At 41.0% G+C, this 27,058-nt stretch overlaps 1 protein-coding gene across 1 annotated transcript in view; it reads left to right on the top strand.

Annotated features, from left to right (window-relative positions):
• schip1 (schwannomin interacting protein 1) overlaps positions 1–27,058 on the top strand; it is a 191,696-nt gene that overhangs the window by 42,061 nt on the left and 122,577 nt on the right. Inside the window, exons 6-8 of the mRNA XM_069148227.1 lie at positions 17,260–17,318; positions 17,614–17,685; positions 18,218–18,353. Coding sequence (XP_069004328.1) covers positions 17,260–17,318; positions 17,614–17,685; positions 18,218–18,353 — 267 coding nt within the window. The remainder of the gene's footprint in view (positions 1–17,259; positions 17,319–17,613; positions 17,686–18,217; positions 18,354–27,058) is intronic.

The following is a 27,058-nucleotide window of genomic DNA, read 5'->3' as shown; positions in this document are numbered from 1 at the left end:
TACAGGAGTACATTATACTAATGCACACGCACACTCATGCTGCACACAACATTCAGAAATCATTTCTCTTTCTCATTTATCTTTAAACTAGAAAACAAGCATGCACTCAAGGTCCATGTTCTTACCACATACACCTCACCCAACACAAGGGGAGGTAAGTCGGAGTGTGATATAGAGGGGGTGTCAGTGTGTGTATCATGTGACGTAACTCAGGAACCGGGGTCAGTGACAGAGTGAGGAGGAGAATGAAGGAGGGATGGAGGCGGTTGATGAAAGGGCCAGATAAAGAGAGGAGGGCCTGGAAACACAGCACATAAAAGCACTGTCACATACCTTCTCCCCTGGGGCCAACAGATCCCTCCATCTTCCCCTCCAAGGCACTTGAAAGACCCACAATGTGCCCCAAGGAATCACAATGATGCTTCTAACACACCCATAGACACAAAAAGACCACCCACACTTTCACACCCACACACAGGCAGACAAAGATTGCAACAATCAGCAGGTCTGTGGCTGTAAGCTTTATACTATTCAGCTTTCCAACTATAACATTATTTTACAGTATTTCATTGTGTCATGAATCTGACAGTTACCACTTCCAACACGAGAATAAAACCCAGACGTGAGTTTGCAAAAGAAAAAACAATTGGGCAGTAATACTGTGGTTGTTTGTGTCCTGCAATAAGGTGCCCTACTACACATGTTAGTGCTCTCTCTCTCTCTCTCTCTCTCTCTCTCTCTCTCTCTCTCTCTCACACACACACACACACACACACACACACACACACACACACACACACACACACACACACACACACACACTCACTGACCTTCAGTGGGTACCTTGGTAGACAGGTGGTGGTGCCATTGCCTGTTGCTAAGCAATTACCAAGTCCATTACCCTTGCAACATGCCCATAATGTGTAGTTTTTTCCTGTGTATGTGTGCCTTTGTTATATGTGTGTGTGTGTGTGTGTGTGTGTGTGTGTGCGTGCATGTGTGTATATGTGTGTATGTGTGACCTTTCATTAGAACCGATATAAGTGCTTTTTTGCTGTAAACCACGGCCTTCTGTTGGCTGACCCTTTTTGCACTAAGCGCACATTTTTCGACAATCGTTTTTCAGAAAACCGTCAGTCAGTCAGCCAGTTTACTCTTAGTCACTTCATGCCCTATCGTCAGTGTAAATGTATTCAAGAAAGACGTCATACTTAAAATCCAGTTATTAAATCTGTTAAAAAAAATAAAATAGCTTCAGGTGAACTAATACCTCCCCCTGGATTGGACTCTGATTTGCTTTTAGCAGTTGGGTTTTGGATCTGGCCAATGGAAACATATGTGTAGTTTAACGTAAGTGAAAGTTAAGTGTGCATACAAAGTCAGGTACATCCTGTCTCTGTATGTCTGTGTTGTCATCCTGTTCCAGGCCTTTCCTGTATCCACAAAAGTTTGTTATAGTTCTAAATATTTTTTAAGCCTTTCACGTTTTGCTGTTTGAGCCAAAGAGAATTAGGAAGCGAGATTTATTATGTGCCTGCAGCCAAGTCCAGAGCATTACTTCATTGTGTGCTAGAGTGTGTGTGCGTGAGTGCGTGCGTGCGTGCGTGTGTGTGTTCATATGCCCGTTCTCGATGCGTGCGCCCTGATATACGACACACTAGCTAAATGCAGCAGCATGTGTTGGCTGTAAATAACCGGCAAGCTATTAGAAAAGGTTAGACAACTGTAGCTGGTGAATCACAGTGCAGACTCAGGCACGTGGACATGCACAAGAACCACCTCGAGCCTGTGCATTCTACACTGCAGGTACACAGACAGATGGTCAGATGAGCAGACACACGCCGTTTAAACACACTCACCGCTCCACTGTCATTCAACCTGGAAGACAGAGAGTGGTTGTGATTTGATAGCAGACGTAGTCAGATACCCTCCGCTAACAGTCAGCGCAGGACCTACTTTTACCCCCTAATGCAGAAATGATTGCTACTCTGATGCGATTATCTTTCCCCAGTATTCAATTAAAATCACTCCACTCTAAAAAATGAAAAAAGCATGTTGAGGCAAAAGGCATTACTCACCCTGCGTCCTCTCCTCCCACCTTATTCTGCTTTCACCTACATTTTAACTCTGCTTGTCCTGTAAAAGGTAATTAAAATTGAACTTGATCCGTACAAACATTCGTGATTATGAGCACGAATTATAGCGTGCACACTTGTAGAACAATCAAGGGGAAAATATACACTCCAAAATTGCTCTGTAATTTGAAGTAATCGTATGTTTATTGGCTAACTGTTTATGCTATGTTTAGTATAGTGTTATTATAATATTATTCAGCCTACTAGTTGTTCCTTTTATTGTATTGTAACTCCTCCATCTAACTTGGTCCTTCAGTTTTATTTCCTGCTTGCTCTGTTAGCCTGTTGATGTGACTCTGAGATGATAACTTCTTTGGTGTCCCTGATGATTGACAAGATATCTTTGTTATCTTAATCCATAAAGATGAGTTGATTCAATGACAGTTGTGGGATTTCATGACGTGAAAATCCCTGTTAGCAGTTACTATTTAATGTACAGTACCTTTTGAGATGATCTTATTGTCCTGTCTGATTCCTATGTACCCTGATCTTTCCCAAATCAACGAGATCTTTTCCTTAAACACCAATCAAAAAGTAACTCGCACATATTTTGTAGACCATAACATTGACTTTCAATAGATTCTTGAGGCATTAGATCCAGATTTATTTTAAAGATATGCTGACTTTCTTGATTAGAGTGCAATCGCGAAATCAAAACCACTCACATGTCTGTATGCTAAATACAACCATCACAAGCCCAGCACTGTACACGTTTGTTGTTTCCAGAACCTTTTAGAGTGTTTGACTGTCTCTCCCTGTTTCCAGCTCTCTGGGAGACCAAGCTCTATCTGCTGTAGCTCCATATTTAAGGGTACTTAAGCATACATACTTATGAAGTTTCCAACTCTGCCTGGCCACGTATAGCTATCCCTGTGTGGACAGAGCACAGTTTGCAACCAAGTTCACGACTGCACTTGTGCAAGGGAAGCAATCTGGATGCTCTTTTTGTGCTCTGTATATGTGTGAATTGCATTCCCAAACCGACAAAGGAGCTTGTTTTCTTGCTGTCATGAGGTCACCTTGATGTTTTCTAGTGCACATGGTTGTGGATATACAGTAAGGTTATCATTCTTCTTATGTTGCTCTTGGCAGGAAAAAGCAAATACGCACTTTTCCCAAAATATCTAACTGTTCCTTTAAGTTATAATTTTAGCATTTAGCTCCCATTACAGCTCAAACCTGAATACAATTTAACATTTAGAACTAATCTGACATTCATTTCATCACTTTTTAATCAACTGGGGTTTTAGCAAGCAGAGTATGCCAATCTGTAGGATTTGATGTGATAGCACTTGGCTCTCCCATTATATTGGGAGTGTGTGTGTGTGTGTGTGTGTGTGTGTGTGTGTGTGTGTGTGTGTGTGTGTGTGTGTGTGTGTGTGTGTGTGTGTGTGTGTGTGTGTTTTAGTTCACCAGTTATGACTTTAGCTTTCCTCTTTCTCTGCATTAGATTATTTTCAGACTCTGCACCGATATCTCTATCTTTCAAAACTTCATGTTGCTGGTCCTCTATATTATTACCTGCATATCTTTCTTCTTCTTTTTCATACGCATCAACTCCTCCTTCTCCTCTCTCTCTCTGACTGAGAGGGCCCAGTGGTAGAGGAAAAGTGATTTATGGTTTATGGCTGTTGGCTCCAAATGGGATGTTTTATTCAGTGGTGGGAGGAAGTCACTGCTGTTTTCTACTGCTTTTCAGAGCCTTGCATTAACACACACACACACACACACGCACTCACACACACACACACACACACACACACACACACACACACACATACATACACACAATTTAAAAGGGTGATTTACCAATCAAAATCGACATTTTGTCTTACATATGAAGAACAATAGACAAGGAGAGGCAGAATGACTGACATGGACAAAATGACAGGCATCCATGCGACTGACAGAGAGTCAAACACACGTACAAGAATAACTTATTTAGAAACTGTGGAGTTACCTGTGTGTGTGTGTGTGTGTGTGTGTGTGTGTGTGTGTGTGTGTGTGTGTGTGAGAGAGAGTGCGAGTGCGAGTGTGAGCACTTAAAGTCAAGGTCACCCTAGTGGGCTGCATTTCTCTCCTTGTTGTCAGCTCACATGCTGACAGCTACACAGTTGCGTGTAGAAATGGAAATTTGTCTGTCTCTTTGTCAGTTGTTTTTCAGTCGGTGTTGTTTTATTTTTTTTAATTTTCATTTGCATGACTATCCAAATTTGTTGCTTCAAGTAAGTTAAAATGCAAGCTTGCCAATGTGCATGTTTGTGCATCCAAAGCAGGAAGGTTGTGTGTGTGTGTGTGTGTGTGTGTGTGTGTGTGTGTGTGTGTGTGTGTGTGTGTGTGTGTGTGTGTGTGTGTGTGTGTGTGTGTGCGTGTGTGTGTGTGAGTGTGTGTGTGTCTGTGTGTGTGAGAGAAAGAGAAACTTCATGTTGATGTGAATAATGCAGTTAGAATAACAGTTTGAATATTCATCAGCTGTGTACAAGTGACAGTTTCCCATGTACCTGTCACTCGGATTCCCAGGTGGGTGCAGTAACACATACACACATACTTGGTTCAGTGGTGTTTACTGTATACTGCCTCTGCATTAGAATATTTGTACAATTTTTATTTTTATTGACACTTCACATTCATGTTTATACAAACATGTTTGGGTTTATATTAATGCTGTGTATTTGCTCGAGGGTGAGGGATGCACTAATTTATTTATTGCATCTGTCCCGAAGAGTCATCATGTAAGCAAGATAGACTCCGGCTTGTCTCCTCTCTGTGTTTATGACCTCCAGTTGATGGTCTTGTGGCAGAGCTCCCGAAGTCTCTGCTTTAATTCCAGTGCAGGTCCTGCTGGAGAGACAGGCACACTAAACATGACTTATCCCTCACCTGAGTCCCCGACGATTGGACACTAATTGAACTTGTGTGTATGTTTGTGTGTGTACTCCTGTGTGTGTGAGCTTGTCCCTGCAATTGAAATGCATGCACTTTCACTCACATATATCCCCGGAACTAATTTAAACTTTATTCTCCTTCTGTGTTTTGGAGAGCAAAGACAAGTCATGCAATAGCTCAGCGTGGGGCCGTAAACACGGCAGGTGAAATGATGCTCGGAAAGCACACAACTCTCCCTGAGCTCCCCAGGAATATTCAGATAGTTTTCATTTTCCACAAGATTGGCTCTGGGTGATGGCCACTTGGTACAGGAAGAGAGGGGGACAGGAAAATAAACAGGGGAGTCGCACTGGGGAAGGAGTGTGTGTTTGTGTTTAACATAACCATTTCTCAGTCTCTCATTGAGGCGGTGAATAAGCAGATGGTTTATAAGAGGAATGACATATCTCCTTTGCCATCTTGCATGGGGGCTGTAGCCTGTTGTTGCATATCTCCCATCGCATTCGCCTGTTTGGTCATTACAGCGTGGTAATGCACGTATTAATGTGCATTACCTGACATGCTCATGTTTTCACACACCCTGTAGGGAAGATTAGTACTATATGAGACCTACTGGAATAAAGTCAGAGTAAAAAAATCTGACACAAATTCATGGTTTTCTGAAATAATGGGGAGAAGGACAGAATGTCATAAAGAAAGTGAAGAAAAGCTCAGGAGAGGGTATGGAAAAAAGATAATTGGATGCGCTTTGGCTTCCCTTCTCAACTCTAGTTGACCTTTGTTGGAGGAAAAATATTTTTGAGTCCACTCGTCCTTCAATGTGTCTTTTCCTCTGTTTTCCATATGACCTCCATCACTTTCTCCTACCTGTACGCCTGCAGTTAAAGCCTCTTTCTGGATGAGCGCCTAAGTACATGCATGTGTTTTCATTTTGGTGTTCATGCCTTTTCCAGTATTGCTACAGATTTTCCTGTTGTGATAAAGCATATAGTCTATATATATATATGTGTATATAGTGTAGCCATAGGGTCGGATAGCAGAGACAATCCCCTTATTAAAGCTACTAGCAGCCTACTATTTTTAGCTCAGGCAATCACAGCACTCGCATTATTACTCAATAGGGTGGAGGCATGCAACTCATCATCTCTCATCATTTGTATAGCCACAGGCAATAAATGCACACACTAAGTATTTGCACACACACACATACACATCTGCTCAGTGCTTATTATCTGTCATTGTATCTGATATGTTTTTGTGTTGTTACAGAAGTGAAATAAGTGAAGGAGACAGGTGGAGATGTTCATAACTGTGTAACACAAGTACTATATAGTATTAGTGCTAATAAAGCTCCTCAGTTACCATATTCAGCTGTGGAAAGTTAATTCTTGTATTTTAGATATTCTGATCAAAATGTTTATCGTGTTAACAAAAAATGTCCGGGGATTAGTGAAGATGATTTTAAAAATACAGATATATCCTGAAGTCAGAGAAGAACTGAGTGAAGAACTTGAAGAGGTTCCCTGATAGACTTGATTTAGATAAATACCTTCCGCTTAGGAGTTGGTGAGAATTTGATTATTTTCACTGGAATTGTGTGGTGGTACTGAAAACACCGTGATTTACAAAATTCAGTGACCAGTTATTGAAAATTCAAAACTCTTTTTTTCTTATCGTAAATCAAGCTGCTCTTGCGTCTAATATTCACTTTTTGAATTAGTTATTGTCATGGCATTTATTTCGTTATACATTTTGTTTGCAATGTTTTGATTTGAAAGTTTCTCAGTATTCAACATCCAAAGAAAATGATATGATGATTCTTAATCTGCTGAACTATAAATCGGTTAATTATCCGAAAAATGCCCTGATTAGTTTTACATTATGGTTGTAATGTGCATCCAGAATCAAAGCAAGGAAACAGGTGATATGAAGTGAGAGGAATGGTGCCAACAAACCTGTGACACCTCATTGACAGCTTTGTAAAACTAACTAAGCTCCGTCTGGTGATCTGTAGCGGGTGTGCTGAGACTTTTTAACAACCTTCTGACTGGTGCTATCTGTACAACTTATCACTGCAGGATTTAGATCCGAAGAAGGAAGGAAGGAAGGAAGGAAGGAAGGAAGGAAAGAAAGAAAGAAAGAAAGAAAGAAAGAAAGAAAGAAAGAAAGAAAGAAAGAAAGAAAGAAAGAAAGAAAGAAAGAAAGAAAGAAAGAAAGAAAGAAAGAAAGAAAGAAAGAAAGAAAGAAAGAAAGAAAGAAAGAAAGAAAGAAAGAAAGAAAATTCCAAAGACCTTAAGGGTTTTTTTTTTTAATTTAAAAATGTGTTTCTATCCGAGAAGTTCAGAGAAACAGAATCAGATAGAGAGGGAGATAATGAGAAAGAGAGCCAGGAGGAACAAGAGGCACAGTTGCACTCCTCGCCTCTCCTCCTCAACTGCTCCCACTGTCATGACAGTGTGTTTGCGGGTGCGTTGTACAGATAAAATGGCTTGTTTATGGGCAGTTTAATTGCTTTTTATGGCCTTGTTTCTCCCTCTGAATGGTGCTGGGTGTTTTAATGAACACCCACGCTGCCTGCCTCGCTAGCCTGCTATGCCATTCCTGCTGCTGCTTTTTAGAGCACAGCCGAGCTTTAGCTAGAGCTCGCCACAGCTAACTGCCAAATGCTCACTTCACAGCCCCCCACCCCCCACCCCACCCCCACCCCACCCCACACACAGGTGACTGATTTCATTCGCGTGTGTGCGACTGTGCACCTCGCCTTCATGAGCGGCCCAGCACAGGTGGGTGGTTCCACCCGAGGCCCACAGGGCTGAGCGCGACCAGCAGTTAACTGGACCGTGACTTTAATCATTTCCTGCTGAGCTGAAGAGAGCTAAGCCAGGCTTTCTGTGGTGTTAAGCTACGGTCATGGACACAAAGATACTTAAAAAAAAAGACTTTGAAAGTAGGAGATAGAGTGATAGCATTGAGAAGAGGTGAGACGGACTGTTTAGTAAAGACATTAAGGGAATTAAAACTACAGCGCTTTTTACATAACAGCTTTACATGGATCAGTTACAAGTCAAGCAAAATCTTCCCCTCAATATAGTTCTTTGTCCTTTCCCTCTTCACCACCTCTAATTATGCATTACTTGTGTCTCTCTTTTGGAACCCATTCTCTCTTACTGTATTCATCCCTACTCTTCCCTCCTCTTTTTCTGCCCCTCTCATTAATCAGGTCTGCAGGGTTTCTCTTTCTTCTAGGCTTCTACTTCATTAACCCTGAAACAGCATGGGCCATTGCTAATGGACAGTCTCAGCTTTAATTCTCAACTCAGGACTGGCTATACCTTTTTAGTGTGTATGTATGTGTCGGACAGATAGTGTTTGTGAGCACCACTTTATCTGAACTTGTGCACATAAGGTTTTTATCACAGACCTGGCAAAAAAAGCAGTGTTTTAGGTGTTGATTTATTTGCTTGTTTGCGTGTTTTTTAGTGGAACCTTTAAGTCATGTTGACCATTACTATAGTTATTGCACCTTTACCGGTTCAGTACACAAATTTTACAAGGTAAAATTAATTTTGATAGTCACAGAAGGCACAGGAGAGCTGGTTAAAGCAAATGTTAAAAGCACTCAGTCACACCTGGGAAAATGACTGCAGCGGTGTAGCGTGGCTATCACAGCGTGCGCTCGGAGACTACAAATTTAAAACAGAAAACCTGCATTAGGTTTTGAAAGTCCAGGGCTTTTAAAGTCAGGGCGATATAACAAAAATACTTGCACACGTACAAGCTGGATTTTTTATTTTTTTTTAGGGATTCTGTGTTTTTTTAACTTGACTCATGTTATGGACTAAAATTCAGGATAAGTCAGCCTCTGTTTTATTGATTTGACCGATCTTTTTAAAATGTGTCTTTTGTAAGTTTGCCACCTTTAAGTCCAACACTTAAACACACTTAAGTTTCCACCTTTAAGTCCAACACTAAATCAATAGGGGATTATTTTAAGGTCAAATGTAAACCATATGTTAACCATATTCTTTTGATCTGATCCCTTCTATTGGAAGCTCAGCACATTTTTTTGTTTTTTTCGAAAGCCAAAGGAAGGCACAAGCAAAGTTGAATACACTTTAGAGGTCTTTAACAAAGATGCAAATAAAGTTCTATTACCTTAACTAAAAAGTCCCCAGGGAGCTCATATTCCTTAGTCTGCATCTCTTTTACTACTCACTCCACAACTGCCTTTACAATCTTATTAAGCAACAATGCCGATCCCTTTGACCATAATGCCCAATAAAAGAGACTTTATAGTTGCATACATTTACCGTCAGCTTTTGCATATATATAGCTCCTCACCCAGCAGTGCAGTCGTTCGTACAGTGGTGTTCTGCTCAGCTGCCGTGGAGGACAGGTAGTATTGAGTGGTGTTGTAAAAAGGGGCTGCTTTACTGTGTGTTTGTTCTGGCATGTTAACGGCGGGCTTTACAGCTCTGATTATGGCCCACCGGGAGAGCAGGGAGTGCTAACTACACAGGGAAAATACTGCATGGAAAAAAAGGAGGAGGAAGGGATAATGCACATTTCCTCAGGCTGTGCGGTCTCTCCTGATGTCTAATATCTGCTGTTAAGGCAAAGTTTGGGCCTGATTTTCTCACTACCATACACTAAGATCACTATGTCATTATATGAAAAGACATAATGACCATCCAATCCAATCATGTCATGTTTTATAGTCATTTCTTCTGTTGGCTGCACTCAAGGACAGTCAAAAACTGTTTATTACGTCAGACTAAATTCGGAATTTTATATAAGTGCAAAGATAACAGACACATACCATGTGCATATGTTTTCCCACATTGAACCAGTTTCTTTCTCCAGACTGACACCACACAGATGCTCAATTTGTTGCCTCGAACAACCAGGGAGCTCTGTGCATTTGTATGCCTGTGTGTTTGTGCCTGCATGCTGTGGCCCTGGTGACTCCTTCCATCTCATCCAGCTGGCATTGCCCACAAACTGGCCCCATCCTTCTCTGTTACTGTTTGTGGGTTCAGCTACTACCTTTCACCTCTCGTGGCCATTAACATTGCTGTTATTATTACCTCATCATTTATCACTATCTGTATGCTGCAGCAATGATGTGTTATGCTGCCTTTTCTCAATGGTGATATATTAGCTTGCCTGACTGTCTTCAGGTTTTCTCCCATTTCCCCTTTGTCCTGCTGTGCCTCACTTCTCTGTCTCTGACACTGCCGGTCATTAGCCTAAGTGTGCGCATGCGTGCGTGCCTACGTACGTGTGTGTGTGTGTGTGTGTGTGTGTGTGTGTGTGTGTGTGTGTGTGTGTGTGCGTGTGCGTGTGCATATGACAGTGTAATAGAAAGGGTGCCAGCCAGCTTCGATTGCAGGGTCACTCAGGGACGACATTGCCAGAGTCTGGACTCTGAATCCCAATGGACACTGCACATAGACACACACACACACACACGTACAGGTGCCTTAAGACACCGTGTCTAGCCAGGAATGGCCAGAGATAACGTACCTGTTCTCGTTTTTTTTTTTTTTTGCTATCACTCCCAGACACAAATAGAGGGTGTACAGACAGATTCTGTTTCCCCGTGGCAGAAGAGAGTGATGAGGATGTGAGTGTGATGGCAGAGACGGCGCCGGCTGGCTGGCTAGGCCAAAGGACCCCAGGGAGGTTTGACTGATAGAGGCTGCCTCCAAGCCCTCTAGATAGCCTTTGTCTGTGAGAGAGAGAACGCGATAGAGAGGGAGACTATGTGGCATGGCAGATGGTATGATGGTGTTTAAACCAGTTAGGTTACCATCAGTGGAGGACCAGGTCATGACAGCTTTTTGGCTGAAAGGTGACTGGAATAACTATAACCAAAGGTTATGCCATTATTACATTAGGAGTGTCTGGGCACTGTCCAAATAGAGCTAGAAAGCAATGATCCATGCATGTAGAGGGAGAAGTAGATTTTATTTGTCTTATTCCTTTTTTCTTTTTTTTTATGATGGCTGATGTATTTTTCTGAGTTCCTACTGAACTAAGAGGGAGCGGTGAAATGAAAGCGTAAATTTACTTGAGCACTGTACTTCAGTATAAATTTTACCCACTTAATTGTACTTTACTTGATTATTTTCCATTTTATTCTTCATACTTGCACTTCACTGCAGTTCAAAGAGATATATTGTACACTGCACTTCTTACTTCTTACATTTTTACGACAGTGAAGAGCACTTTTGACAATTTAATGTACATTTTAATACTCTCAGAAAATATACAAATTGTATGTCCCCTGTATTGAGTTGTTATTGTTGTTGTTTTTATTTCATAGGTTCATCTCCTTTTGTCTTTATTTGATTTTGATATATTGCTTTGTATGTTGTTACATGTTATGTCTACACCTTTTTAAAGTAACTTGAATTATCCAGGTAGGTTGTAGGTATAAACTATATATATGTGTGTGTGTGTGTGTGTGTGTGTGTGTGTGTGTGTGTGTGTGTGTGTGTGTGTGTGTGTGTCCTACATAAATGTCTGTGTTTGTGCACCATTCTAGAGACTGTATGCCAGTGTTAATTGAGTTTATCAGGAAAGCAAACACAGCTGGCCAGCGTTGAACAGTGCTGGACGATGGTAAAATGATAACTAGAAATCTGTTACCAGCACTTCACATCAGGAAGCTCATCAAGTATTGTAGAGGAAAACCAACTTAGACTGAGCGACTGTGGAGGGAATACAAGACAAACAAGAGGAGACGAGAGTATACTCACAGAAGGGAAACAACACTAGATCATGTTTGTGATGTTGTAGGGAGAAAAGAAGAAGATAGTGACCTCATAAGAGCAACAGAGTTGAAAAAAAATCATATGGCAATGAAATGGATTACAACTGTGTTTTTATAAGCTCTTAAAGTGTATGTGCATGTGCATGTATCTGTGTGAGAGCATTTGTCTCCTCTTTGCCTGTCACTGTCTCCTGAACTGAGTTAAGGGGGCGTTTAAAGGAGCAGGAGAGCTATTTAAATCATGTGTGTGAGTGTTAGTATGTGTGTGTGGATCAGTTGGAGGCACAAGGGACAGATTTACACCCCATGCACCGGAGAGATGAAGGCCACTTCCCAGGAAGGCCATTTCTCTCTTTTCTGTGTTTCTCTGACTGGCTGGCGTTGGTCCAGTTTAATTTTTTCAGAGCCCACAGGCCCGTTCTTCTTATGAAGAACCCACTTTCATATTTTCTTCTTTTTTAACCCCCTAAACAACTGTCAAGCATATCACCCTTCACACATGCTGTGTGTTTTATATGGAGTAGGTGATGAATCTGCACCAAGCTTATCCTATATGACAAAATGTGAAATTATTAATCTAAAACTGTCTCTTTTCTCTTCGAGCTGATTATGATGGATTAAACCTCTGATTTTAGACGCGAAAATACCACAAACATCTCCACGATGCCTTTTTCATGCTATAGTCTTTTTCTTCTTTGAATTCAAGTCAGGTTAGGTCACTCTTTATGGTCCTATTATAGAAATTTTGATGTGCAGCCAGGTTTTAAAACATTATATTAACAAGACAATAAGGTAGTAGGGACACTGCACACAACTGGAAGGCAATAAAAAAGACAAATCATAAAAACAACTATGAGGCAGTTAAAACAAAAACACTAAAAAGTACGTAAGAACAATAAAAAACACCATTTCAGAGGTGTAGCAGCAAATAGTACAGATCAGCATACGCAATACAATATGATACAAACAGTGGTTTTGTACTCAAGACAGGCCATATAGTATATAGTGCCGTCAAAAAACTGCCTATTACTTAAACTTTGGGAAAACACATGAAAAACTCCGTTTGTTAATCTAATATATTGTTCAATATGGAGACAATAGTTGTAAGTAGAAAAATAGAAACACAACACAATATAATTCATCCTAAAATCCTGTTCTTTAAAAACATGTCACATACTAAACATACATTGCATATAGGAAATAAACCATCTGTTTACCTAAAAAAAAAACCCAATTTATAGGACACATGCCATGTGAGTCACACTACTGCAAGCAGGTGTAACCCTGTCAATACAGAGGCCTACTGAGATTCATAATCCTGCATAAAAGAAGTGTGTTTATTTTGAAGTGTGCAAAAGATATTTGTGTTGTTGACTAATTTGAAAGCCAGGTGAATTTGATTTAATCTGTGGAGGGAAAGACAGCGAGTTCTGTCCCCTTGTGGCTGCTGTGACTAGCGCGAGGAAAAGGAGTTGTTGTTTTTTTTTCTCCCCGTCCTCCAAACTTGAACTTGGATGCTTGCTTTCAGTAGTGTTGTAAACAGAAAAGAAACCTTGATAATTAACCGTCAAAATGGACGTCTGGTTGTTGTATTTCAGTGTGTGGTTGTCATTTTAAAGGTAACGGGTTCCACCACACTTAATAAATGCAGTATTTGTTATAAAAGTACATTTGCTGAGTTTGGCTCATTTGCTCCAATCAGTCGAACCTTACCATCTGGTCCAAACCTACATTACACATTTAATCTGTATTTCACCAAGTGAACTGGGTGTTACACAATGGTTAAAACACACACACACACACACACACACACACACACACACACACACACACACGCGCACACACACACACACACACCTACTAATGGATAAATGAATATATGAGTGAATGATCAGAACATCGTAATAAACTCAAGTTTAATCTGAGTTTGCTGTGACAATAGCTGCAGCCTAAAGGCGAGAGCTCACAACCATTGTTCAGAGTAGTCAGGGCAGGATGGCAGTATCATATGGATTTGGCCTTCCTAAAGACCTGCTGTTGTAAATATCCCTCAAATGGGCTGGGCTCACCCCACTTGTCCTGCTTGACAATCCTGTCAAGCCCATTATTAATGACCATGTGTGCAGCTCTCAATACCACCTCTTCTTGCGACATTTATTTATCGATATATAGTGAGATATAGATAGCGCAGTGTTATTATTTTTACCTTTATCGTCTCTCTTAATAGTGTGCTTTCTCTTCCCATTGCCGAGTTTTATTGTATTTTCATAATTTTTGGGGAAAGTGGAGATAAGAAGAAAAGCTTGCTGAAGGAGTAGAGAGAGAGTGAGGTGAGGACAGATAGTGAAAGAGGTTCGACTGTCTTTAACTCTATTTCCTCTGTTTCTGCGTTATGTCCTGTGGGTTCAAGGTCCCTTCTCCATCAGCCTCTCTGTCTTCCTCCCTGCATCCTTCTCTCTCTACTCTGCCTGACTCTACCATAAATCCACCAACACACACATGTATATACACACACTAATCAATACTAGCCTCCTTGGCACTGCCAAAGCCCAAAATGACTATAGATTTTCTGTCAACTCTGCCACTAAATTATGCAAACATTTGGTTTATGTTCCGGTACTTTTTTTTTTTTTTGGCATTCCTACTCCAGGTATGGGATGGGGTTTTCCACTGAGGCAGAGATGGAGAGATTCAAGTATGGATAACAGGAGGGATCCTTTCGGACAGGACCAAATATACAGATTTTGACAAACATTCAGCTTCTGGTTTGGTACACAGTAATTGCAAGATGTATACGGCTAATGATTTTGAGATCAATACTGTGTATTAAGATCATCGTAAATGTCCTGCTGAGGTCAGGATTTTGTTTAAGTGGTGAATAATGCGTCCCGGATATCACTGTTGGTGTTTCTGTTTTGCACGCACACACACACACACACACACACACACACACACACACACACACACACACACACACACAGACTTTGCACCAATGAGAAGGTCGAGAAAAAATTACATCCTCAAAGGTACTATTCATAAACTTCAGCCTGCAGTCGATCATTGAAAACAAACTTAAAATTTAATTCACTGCCGTAATCAATTGATGGAATTTTAATGTATTTATTATTAATCGTTTCATCAGAAAACATAAAAAGAAGAGGAAAAAAGCCCTCTGTAATTTGTTCGGGGAGTCATATTTGACATTTCAATGGAATCAGACATTTACCACGTTCACCTGCACCAAAAGCTTAATAGAAATTTGAATCGGTTTAATTTAAAAAAATTATATCAAAATGTATAAACCAAATATCAACATATAAATTGTTCTGAGGCATGTATAACAAACTGTAATATGTTCATCTGCAGCAATAACATAATCATCAGCTGTTTTTTTTGCCACAATTTACTGTTTACTTTGTCAAACAAATATAATCTACTATTGCTGTGTGTATGCCTTTATGTGTTCTTTTATGTGTTCTTTTATGTGTGTGTGTGTGTGTGTGTGTGTGTGTGTGTGTGTGTGTGTGTGTGTGTGTGTGTGTGTGTGTGTGTGTGTGTGTGTGTGTGTGTGTGTGCAAATTTGTGCTTTTTTTCTGAGGTGGCCTAATAGTTTGACTGGCCTGGCCTGTGACAGACATCAGTAACTCTGAGCAACTCTATTACCCAGAACAATCAAACACACACTGACACACACACACACACACACAAACATGTATACTTGGCTTATCGCTCCTTCATTGTCACCTGCTCATATCTCATATCATGTCTGTTGTCTCTGTCACTGCCCAACTTTTTCCTCTGCGTCTCACTGACTTGAAGTTATTTTAGTGTCTTTTAAGTTTAGTCCTCTTTCTTTATTTCACATACTTCTGCTCTTTTCATCCTCTCACCGTGTCTGTCTCAAAATTCCCTAAAGGCTTCTTTGAAGGTCTGTTTAAATGTGTAAGGCGGAATATGTTTGGCACTGATGGACTGTATGAGAGAGAGAGAGATCCCTGTCTGTCCAGGAAAGCTTTAAGGTGTATTTGGAAAAGTCGAAGTGAGACTGTCTCTCAAAGCAAAAGAGCATTCAGGCAGCATTGGCTCGAGCTACACTTATGCTTTCATCGATCCCCTTTCCATCATAGAGAATTTGAGAAAGAAAGATAGACAGACAGAGATGAAAAAAAGGTCCTTGAAGCAATCATTGATCACTCGTCAAAGTCCTTGATTCTGTCTAATGAGCTGCTTGTTCCTTCTGGAAGGCAGAGTAATGAGAAAAACAACACTGCCTGGCACACTGAAATTAGACAAACTGCCAAACAAGATCTTTTTTTAAAGGTGGTGTGTTTCATCAGCGACTTTGTGTTAAGTTTAAAATTCAGTGAGACACATATATATGCATAAATATATATATATATGTATACACTATATACTATATTTACTCATTTACACTTCAAAAGGACACTCATCATTTTTTGTGTATAGATTGCTATGTGATGATAAACATCTACGACTAAAAGAGTAAGTAACCACTGTAGTATAGAGTTTAGTATGGTATTATATGTAACAGATTTAATATCATTCTTTGTGTGGCTTTCTTTACAGAGCAATCTGCTACCTAAAGATGAAATATATACATTTTTGCGTTGGTTGTTATGCAGCAATTGTTTAATCTAACAGAAAGCCAAATAAAAGTGAGGAATTTTGCAGGTTTCACTGTGAACACACACACATGCACAAATGCACTGTGATGAAGCTGGTAGATGCTCAGTTTCCTGATGTGGCCCTCTTGGCTCATCAGGAAGAACTGCTCCACTTAAACTTTGTTGCTCCTTTGTAATTGAATTACTCTGCTCAATTATGTAGAGGCAGGCCTGTCCTCATTATACAGCACTATTAAAACACAAGAATGGATCCTGAAGGGAAGAGAGCAGCTGGCGAGGAGCGGAAAACGGAGCTAAAAGTCATTTTTAGTAATGTGTATAGTTTCGCCGTTCTAATCTCCAACGTGTCTGCCACATTTGTACAGCTGTGCTATAGTGACATGAATTATGTCCGTCTGCATCTTCTTTGCTTTGCTTTTTTTTTCTCTCTGCGCTCCTGGGCCCAATGCCTAGAAATGCTAAGGCAGCAGATTTGGCCGAGTTTTTCCAAAGCTCTCTTCACTGACTTCACAAGAAAACATCTAACTGAGCCAAAATGCTGCCAAACCACTTGCTTCAGGGGTCCCTGAGCTCAGCACAATGATCGCACATCCACCACACATTCACTTATATTTGCACACACACACACACACACACACACACACACACACACACACACACACACACACACACACACACACACACACACACACACACACACACACACACCTGCGCAAACAAACTGCAAGGATCCCCTCCCATCTCCCATGAGATGTTAACTGCTTTCTTATTCCTGGCTGCATGACTTTTATGTTTGTCTGTCTCTTTCACACAGAATCAGCTGAAGAGCCTCCAGAGTGGCTACAAGCATAATGAAGGTTTCCAGCTGCAGAGGTGGGTTTGTTCACCGACACAAACAATAATATACGCAGACACAGAGAGCGCAGCCTGCTCTTGTGCTACTGCAAAAGTTAATTTCTCTGCAGATGGGGCCGAGGCATCACTGTTTAATTACTGATGACTCAGATTGGACCTGTATCTCTCTGTGTGTGTGTGTGTGTGTGTGTGTGTGTGTGTGTGTGTGTGTGTGTGTGTGTGTGTGTGTGTGTGTGTGTGCGTGTGTGTGTTTGTGCATGTGTGTCCGTCCTCTGATTGTCCTCTAACACTGTGCCCCTTCTCTCCTGCTCAGTGATCATCTGACTACGGACCTCGACAACAGCATTAACATCAACCTGCCACGTATTGAGAACAAAGTGTTAATGTAAGTATATCCTTTTATCTCTGGCTGAAAATGAGCAGTTATGGACTTCAATTTGATTACATACAATAATGTATAATGTATAATAAAGTTGTAATAAAATTCCAACAGAACAGAAAACAACCTTTTTGAAATCCTAATGAGTGTCTTTTTTACGCTTCCTTCGAGACAGCTGTTCCCAACCTGAGGTTTAAGGACCCTCCACAGGGTCACATAATAAATCTGACAGGTTACAAGATCCTTAAGGGATAAGAGGAAAAAAAACACTACTGATATTGAGCATTTTCTCTGACTGTCATTGACATCAAACAGTCTTAATGGAAAATCCCTCTTTTTAGAATTGGTTACAACCATAATGAGTTCCCAAGTCTGCATTGCTTCATTTTAAGGGTTCACCAACCAAAAAAGGTGATAACCACGGCTCCAGGTTGTATTACGGTATTAATGCATTGAGCATTGATGCTATTTATAAAAGCTTGGAGTCATCATCCATACTGTGTTTACACTGTATTTTTGTCTTCATTACTACATATAGTATCCAGCGGGCTTGGCGCAACTTCCTGCAGAGACAGGAAGTGGAGAAAAGGAGCCCCTCCCCACCCTCCCTCTCCTCCTCTGACAAGATGAGCATGTCCATCAGCATGATGACCCTGTCCGATGGCAGCACCCCGGTAAGTCATACTCATGTCAGACATATTGGCCTTTACAAATGTGGGACATTCGGACACCATGACAGCATGTCACATGAGTGACAGAGTTTGAGGCGGCCGCGTGTCTGAGGATGTGTGTGCGTTCAGAGAGTTGAAGGACTGCTGATGGACACATGTTGGCTCTTGCAGTAATTTCATTTGTGTTGAAGTATGTCAATCCGGATTTATATGAGCCGACAAGTGTGTGGCATGTAGCGTGGCAAGAAAGTGTATCTGAACTTGTTGCCATTAATTCATCATAAAATGTTATCTGTGCTTCATATAAGTCACAATTACAAACGAACACAATGTGCCTCAGCTAATAACACACAAACATTTATAACTTTGCATGCCTTTATTGATATTTTCAGTGTCAGGAGGAATCTGGGTAGAAACTGCCTCAGCTCAGACTTATTCTTTGTGTGCTTTCTGAAGCAGCTCAACGGAGGCAGATGTCTGGGCTCCGACTGAGCCGCTCCAAATGGTGGACTTCTATTGTTTTTGAAGTAATTCTGTCGTAGATTTACCTGGATGAGTCACTGTACCGCTGCATCATCCAGTTTCCTTCGGTTGATGTACAGCCACTTTGAGATTACCCCATCAGACATCTTGATAAATGTGATAAAAACGTATTTTCCTCATGATGATGCTAAACTGTCTAAGCCTAGAGGCAGCAAAGCAAATCATGACGTCCCCGCCGTACGTCATCTTTGGGGTGATGGTTTCAATGTAGGTATGCACAGTTCAATCCACACATGATACTGCGTGTTCTTTCCAAACAATTCATCTTATAAAATACTCTAAACAGTCTAAAATACTTATTTTCCAGTATCATTGTAGATTCTTAAAGTGCTCTTTGGTTAACTTGAGCTGTGCCATGTTTTTTTCTCTGTGGCTTCTTGCCAGAGACATCATGCCCATTCGATGATTTGAATGAAATACACTTATGAACAGAAACGTTAACAAGCTCAACTGATTCCTTGAAACCTTTGGGTGTAATTCTGGGTGTCCATTTTACCTCATTCTGCATTCTGTGTTGTGCTTTTGGCATCATTTTTGCTGGGCAGCCACTTCTAGGGGGAGCAGCCACAGTAGTTAATCACTGTGGTTACTTTGTAACGCTTTAAAGCTTTATGCAAATCAACAACTCTTGCTCATAAGTCGTTTATTTATTTATTTGCTTGTACTGGGCATCAGCACATGCTTCTTGTGTATAGCAAAGTCAAAGTGATTATAACCCACACTTCCAGTCTTTGGCTTTTCCGGGTTTTATAGCTCCTGACTCCAATTATCTTTTGTTAACGTTATTAGCTGAGAGGGTCACTTTTTTTTATTTATTTTTTTATTACACTGTGACATGAACAATACAGTGATGTGTGTGTTATTAGGTAAAATTGTATTTTATGTTTCTGACAGCTGTATTAAGATGTTTTATAGTTGGTGTGTTTTTGGTTATTTGCTGCCTGATGTGGTGAATGTGAAATAACTCATATCGTCCCATCCCTGTCCAGAAGGGGGCAGTACCTCTCAGATAATGTCTTTTCTATGCAAACTCACAGCCAGCCTCTTCTGACGAGTAAATATACAAGGATGCAGACTGACAGAAGCACACACTCTCACAGCAAGGGCACACTGAGAATCGAAATCATTGGAACAGCCATTCTCATTCAGCACATCTTCTCATCTTCCATTTAACCAGACCACAGTAAATCCCCAGGATTTTCTCTACTGCGTCTGTTGTGGTCATTATAATTCTATACTGACGTCGTCTGCAGCTCTTCTGGCTGAATAGCAAGTGTGTGTACACTTCGCTACTAATCTCTGGGCCTGAAGTCAACAGGCAGGTTAAATCTCAGAGACGGCTGGGAGAGTTCTGTGTATGAGAACACTTAGGTGGTACTTGTTCACTCAATCGTTACAGAGAAAAGCTTTCACACTGAAGAAGACTGTTTGATTTGGATTCTTGTGGATAAAAAGAGGTCAGGTAGGTTATGAGTGAAGAGAATTCAGAGTGGTGAGCGGCAAGAAGGAATATACGCCGTCTTCAGAGCTGTCAGGTAAACACGTATACGACGGCACATATACAGCAAGCAGACGCATGCAGTAGAGATTGTTTGTGTTTGAGGTCCTTTGGGATGGCAGGGAAATGCTTAGCTCAGTGACTTAGACCTGCTGACAAGGGCAGATGATCATCACTGAGAGAAAGAGAGAGAGAGATTGTGTGCATTACGACCCTAAGGTCAAGGGAGATAGAGGAGAGCGGTTGAGAGGAAAGGAAGATGAAAAGCAGACGTTGGTTCACCGGTTGAATGTGCTGATGCTGTAGATCTACTCTCCTGTGTGAGAAAGTGACGCTCAGTGTGATTTCATTACTTTTTTTGTTTTATTTGATTGATTGCAATTGTCCAATGAAATCCGCTAAATCATCTTAACAATTCACACACTTTCTCTCGCTGTCCTTTTCTCTCTCTTTTGTTTATTGTTGTTTCTATTCTGTAATGTTTTTGCTGAATGTGACAGCTCTACCCTGTTTGAATTTCTAACAGTTTCATTTCTGTTGACCCAGCGATACATTCCAAACACGCACCACGGGTCTATATTCATGGATGCTCTTACGCGCGCGCACACACACACACACACACACACACACACACACACACACACACACACACACACACACACACACACACACACACACACACACACCCAAGGGATGGAGTCATATTTTCTTGAGACACAGTGATGTGGAAGCCATCTCTAAAGTGATTGAATTTCTAACCTTTGTGACTATAACATCAGTCTTTGACAAAGCTTTGCTGCATGACACCGCAGCATGTGTGTGAGTTTGTTGGCGTGTGCTTGAAAACCAGGTCTTTGTATGGGTGTGTCTTTCTTTTTCAACCTTGCATGTCTTCAACAGGGTCGAGCGCACTGTTCTCAGCAGAAAGACGAGGCTGGCATGCGACTCTTTACTGTGTGCATGTTCTTTCACTCTAACTTAGCTCACTCATTGCCATGGCAATCCTGCAAAATAGAGCAGCTCTAGATGTCTCTCTTTATGATCGATCCCTCTGCTCTATAGCGACACCATAGAGGGAGGCGGAAATTATAGGTTTCATTAAGGAGGAACCTAACAAAACTCTGGCTTTTATGCCCACATATGAATCAGCTGTCTGAATTTTATTGTTTCATAATACTGTACTGCATCAACACGGCCAGCCAGCAATTACACACACATGCTCACACACAAGAGTGAGGACACACACACACACAGGCACATGGACACACAGACCAATGCAGCTTCAATTTTAGACTGTCTAGATGATAGATGTCTTTTTATAACTAGACATCAATCAAAAGGCTTTGGAGACTGGCTGAATGTTTTTCTAGCAGGATTGCCACTAAACTACTTGAGAAATGAAGATGAAAACAAACATTCAGCAAAAAAAGATCTAAAATCTACACAAGAGGTTTGTTTGTTAATCATTAAAAATGTGAGATGCCTTAATCCTGGATGTCAGGATGTAGTCCAGTTTTAGTGTTTTTAGTGTCTTGCCAGACTGCATTTTGACTAATGGAGCTGTCCACTGCCGTGGTGCTGATCTGAGATCTATGATGTAGTAGCTGAATTATGCCACTAGAGGGAGTTCCTGTATCACAGAGGGATTTTTTTTTTGCTTTTTCTGGGGAGCGATGGGAGCACAACACACATATTGACATGTTAGGGAGCACAACAGGCTTTCAGAAGAAATACGACTCTAGTCTCATGTTGCCTGCTGTGTGTATTTGAATATATCTTTTTTTTTTTTCTTTCTTCACGAAATTATACAGTAATCCAACATTAGCACATAAAACAAGGATAAAAACATGTTGGTTCTGCAGGGCTAGGTTTGAAGTACGATGATTGTGGTACAGAGCATGTATTTACTTCGTAGACAGACGTGTGTTCCCTTGAATATATATAAATTGGACTGTGTACATGTGTGTGTTGACTTGGTGAAGGGCACTGAGGGGCAAATTAGTCCATCTGGCTTGCTGAGGTGCAGTGAGACTGGGCCAAGCAGAGCAGCAACGCCCTCCCTGTCTGCCAGCTGTCACGCATCTCCGTCTCTGCCCTCTCCATTAGTGCTTCTTAACATTCCCTTCCTTTTTTTTCTGTCGCCATGTCAGAGTTTATTTTTGCCTTTCCTTTTCATATTTAATGTCTTTCTCTTTTTCCTGTCTCCTCCTTAATGGTTCTCTGCTTCTCTCAGAGCCTCTCTGCATCTTTCTTGCTCTCTGTTTGAGTCGCTGTCTCTTTATCACTTGCTCACCCACCTACTGTTCTCTTGGCCTTATCAGGTCGGGCAGCTGCAGCAGCAGCAGCTGTAGACGCCTGGTTGGAGAGATAAAGGAGGTTAGGCAAAGTTTAGGGAACTTTCGTGGCATTACTGTATGTCTACCACTTTACAATGGTTGACTTCACAGAGATACGAGACAGTCAGCGGTATTGCACCACCTATTTAGGTCTTTAGGTTAACCTCTGGGTCTGCTTGTAGTTGTCCTGAAATAACCTGCTGACTTTTCTGTAGCTGACTCAAATTCATCATTACATGAAGCATCAGAACTTCTGCAGATTACTGAGCCAGCAGGCTGCACAGACTGTACCCTGTGTCAAAGCATTTAACCCCTCACATTCAATTCAACCATCTAATGCAGTGCAGGGTATAAATGGTTGCTCCATCACTGATCTCACATAATCATCATTTTAATCCTTTCAGTCTTTTCTAGTCACATAGCCAACCTTTCATTACTGTAGATAGAAGAAATCAGCTAAGGTCAGATATTGCACCACCCTGGTGCAATGGTTATTACACAAAGGCTTCAGCACTGTTATTGTAGAAATGGCTGCCCCTAAAGGCTCACTGTGGAGCCATTTTGTAGCATTTACTGTACATTAAGCTCACAGTGTACCATTTACGAAAAGACAGACTATCATGTGCCTTAAACAAACTACACAAAAAAACCTTTAATGGGGGGAAAGGAAACAACAAAGCAACTGTAATACATATATATATTTTTAAAACATCCCAGTAAAACAGTTTTGGTACACAGATCATTATTATTACAGCAGTTTTAGAAATTTGTAGGAAGTCAAAGTGGCACTTGCAAGAAATACCTACACAATGCAGAAATCACTTCATGCCAGCAAGCACTAACCCGTCCTTTGGTTGTGGTTTATTGTTTTGCAGAGATAGTGTAGAGGACAGATTGTAGAAAAAGCTTCAGTTTACTTGGCAGAAGGACGTACCTTGCAATGTACATAACCTTCTTTCAAGAACTACAAGATTATTCTTAATCATCACACTGCCAGCTAAGTCAGCAGTCTATTGCATGCTGTCACCCTCTCAAACCTGGCCTCTCCCCAGTAGCCTTTCCTACTTCTCCTCTACTGTGGACCAGAACATCCCTGCCATGATTTATGGTAATTATGCAAATGAAACATAAGGCTTTGGAAATTAATGCTAACCCCCACCAGTCCTCTTCATCACTGGAGGACGGGTGTAACTGCAGCCAATGCTTTTACAATCCTGTTACCGTAACACCAGCGACAATGCAAAAAGCCTAGGTCAGGAGATTAAGGATTGCCTTGAATTAGTTTAGGTTTATTGAAGCCCCATGGAGGCATTTCACATGTTTAATCTTTTTCTTTCATTCATTAGGTGCAAATTGATTGAAAAGGCTGCCAACACATGGATTTATACTCTTTCTTCCTCCGTAGGGATGCTGTGTCTGTAGGCTGCAGATTTCATTGACATAATCCCTCCTGTCATAATGTCTCACCTAGATAGGAGACACCGTATGGTGGCGGTGCAGGTGTGGGTGTGCTGGGTCTTCGCTGTGTCTGAGGTGGGACGGGCAGAGTGACAGCCCTGACAGGATGTAAGAAAGCTGCAGGGACACACCAGCCGAAGTATTGATTGACAGAATCATTAGTGACCCCGCGCCACTCCATCACCACCGTATGCGGAGAAAGTCTGGCTCTAGATCTGGAAGCTACAGAACTTGCACCCTCTCAGCTCCAACCAACCAAACTGATTTAAAATAATGTTAGCGTTATCTGTCTATATGCTTCAGCTCTATGTTTCTGTGTAAATGTTCCAACCAGCCTGGAGACATGTGAAGGACATTCATATGACTTTTATAATTATGTACGAGGGAGATGGGGCCTTCTGTGTAATAACGTGTGATGGGAAAGGGAGAGAGAGGGAGGGGGCAGCGAGGTCTGACTCTCTGCTAATCACCTGCCAGCAGCATGTCAAGTTGAACATGGGACCTTTCACACCTGGGACTTGTCATGTCATCCAGTCTCTGAAGTGTGCAATGCACATTATGGCCATGTGACATGCTGGACGTGATCTGTGTTGTGTGACTGTGATGGAGAGGATAGGTGGGGAACTAAATGCACGTTGAGTCTTAATTAGTAAAACTGAGGAGCGCGTTGCCTCATAAAGCCCGCTGAAAGAAATTATACATCAGTTCAAAAACGATATTATTTTACATCAGAATCGACACTCTGCCTGTTTAGATGTTTGTAGGAAGGTTGTTTACAAACGGTAACAGCTCTTGCTTCAGAGTGACGTCATGTTGCGTTTGTATTATCTAACAGAATCCACAGGAGGTCACTGTTCTGCTTTACTGGGACAGAAGAGCCACATATCAGGGAGGAGTCCAGGTCCGGTAAAAAAAAAAAAAAAAACTATCAAAATGGATCTATTCTCTACTCTGGAGGGTGTTGCTCTTCATCTGAATAAGATATGCGCCACAATATCAATCTGCATTTAAAAGTGCAATTTAAAAAAAATAACTGATTAAGATTGTTGGAACCGCAGGCCCTCTTTATGTTGTTGTGCAGAGGACATGTTAGTCAAGGGCCTCTTCTTTTCAGATAATATCTCATTATCAACATATTTGTAATTAAAATGAGGTGTGAGCTGCTGTTTTTCATTTCAGTGGCTTATTTATCTTCTCTCTCTGTCTCTCTCTCTCTCTCTCTCTCTCTCTCTGGCTGTCTCTCTGTCTGTCTCTCTCGCTGTCTATGTCTGTCTCTCTCTCTCTCTCTGTCTCTGTCTCTCTCTCTGTCTGTCTCTTTCTTTCTCGCTGTCTCTCTCTCTCTGTCTTTCTCTCTCGCTGTCTCTATCTCTCTGTCCTCTCTTTCTGCCCCCCCCCCCCCCCCCCGTTTCCCCTCAGTTTGTCTCTCCTCTGTCTTTTCTCCTTGAGCCTTTTAATTTCACGACACTTGAATTAAATATTAAAGTGTTTCAGGATGACGTCAGACTTGTGAACAAGCTGCTGGGTTTTTCCAGCCTGCCTTCTATTTATAAATGTTCTCTTTTCTTTTTTTTCCTTTTTTCGATTTCAGTGTCAACTTGCATTATTGGCGTGAATACATTTGTGTTGCTAAAATATGCAGGAATGAAAACAGCAGAAAGAGACAGAGATGATAATAATAAAATCTGCTAGATACTTCTGGATTAAACTCTTTTGGGAACTCTAAGTAGGATTTTACTCCCAGCGGTTCATTTCAGTGACTACACTGATACTACAACATACAGTATATTGTGCTTTGTATGGTCTTGTAAGAACTTAACAGATTGGAAACTTATTTTTGTGCACTGCTGGTTGATGGAGTGTTTTTTTTTTCCCATGGTAGTTTAAAGTTGATGTTTTACAAACATCCAAATCAACAGTTTACTATGATTAACATACATTTTGTGAAACAATAACAAGACAACATCTCTTTACAAGTTCATGCAACCGTAACACAACCAGTCTTAACATTTGTTTGTCATTCATTTGCAGAGCCCTGAAGCAGATTTATTTTCTTACACTTGGGCAGCGATGGTAATACTCTCAAACCTGAACAAATAATGTAGGAATTCACATGGCTGTGGATCTATAATATTGTTATGGATAACTTTCATTCAGGTCCCTTTAAAGAGCTAACCCACCGTCCAATTCTGAACAACACATTGTGTGGTCGTGACTGGTCGGTCTACTTTGAAACACAACATGCAATGCAATGATATTAGATAAGCCAAATTAAGATTTCCAAACAACACCTGTTTACTTTCACTGATGTGCAGATGGGGAAGCTTGTTCCACCCTTGACAAAGTCTAAAGGCGCCCTTATCCCTCTACAATCTAATAACATTCAAACGTTCAAATACTTTCACATGAAAAACCAAAGGACTCCATGTTCTTACATAAAATTAAAAGAGGCAAAATGTTGGTGGTTCCTATGCTTCTTATTTTTTGTCTTTCTTACCAGCCGTCTTTTTTTATGGACCCCAGAAAAATATGTGCACCAATGCCACTCACAGTTAAGTTACTCTTCAGCAGATATGTCTACTAAACGAGTGAGTGAAAGAGAAAGAGAGACTGATTCCTGTTCTTTTGAACAACAGTTACCAACACAACAACACCACCATTACACTACGCCTATTTACATCTGAATGTTCATGAATGGATGTCGCCAAAAAGGGGAGAAAGAGCTTCTGTTTGGATATCGTTTGGAATGGATATTAAAGATAATAAAAAAATAAAAAAAAATTATGTATGCACAGTGCGAACAGGATTAAGCTGCTTGTGCCAGTGTGTCCTCTATGGACTGTGTGCCATTTAAAAAAAAAATAATTAAAAATGCT

Source organism: Embiotoca jacksoni, unplaced genomic scaffold (assembly GCF_022577435.1).
Source record: "Embiotoca jacksoni isolate LCO1_2020_lvr unplaced genomic scaffold, fEmbJac1.0.p SCAF_14, whole genome shotgun sequence".
Classification (NCBI taxonomy): domain Eukaryota; kingdom Metazoa; phylum Chordata; class Actinopteri; family Embiotocidae; genus Embiotoca; species Embiotoca jacksoni.
This window is presented reverse-complemented; position numbering and strand designations above follow the sequence as displayed.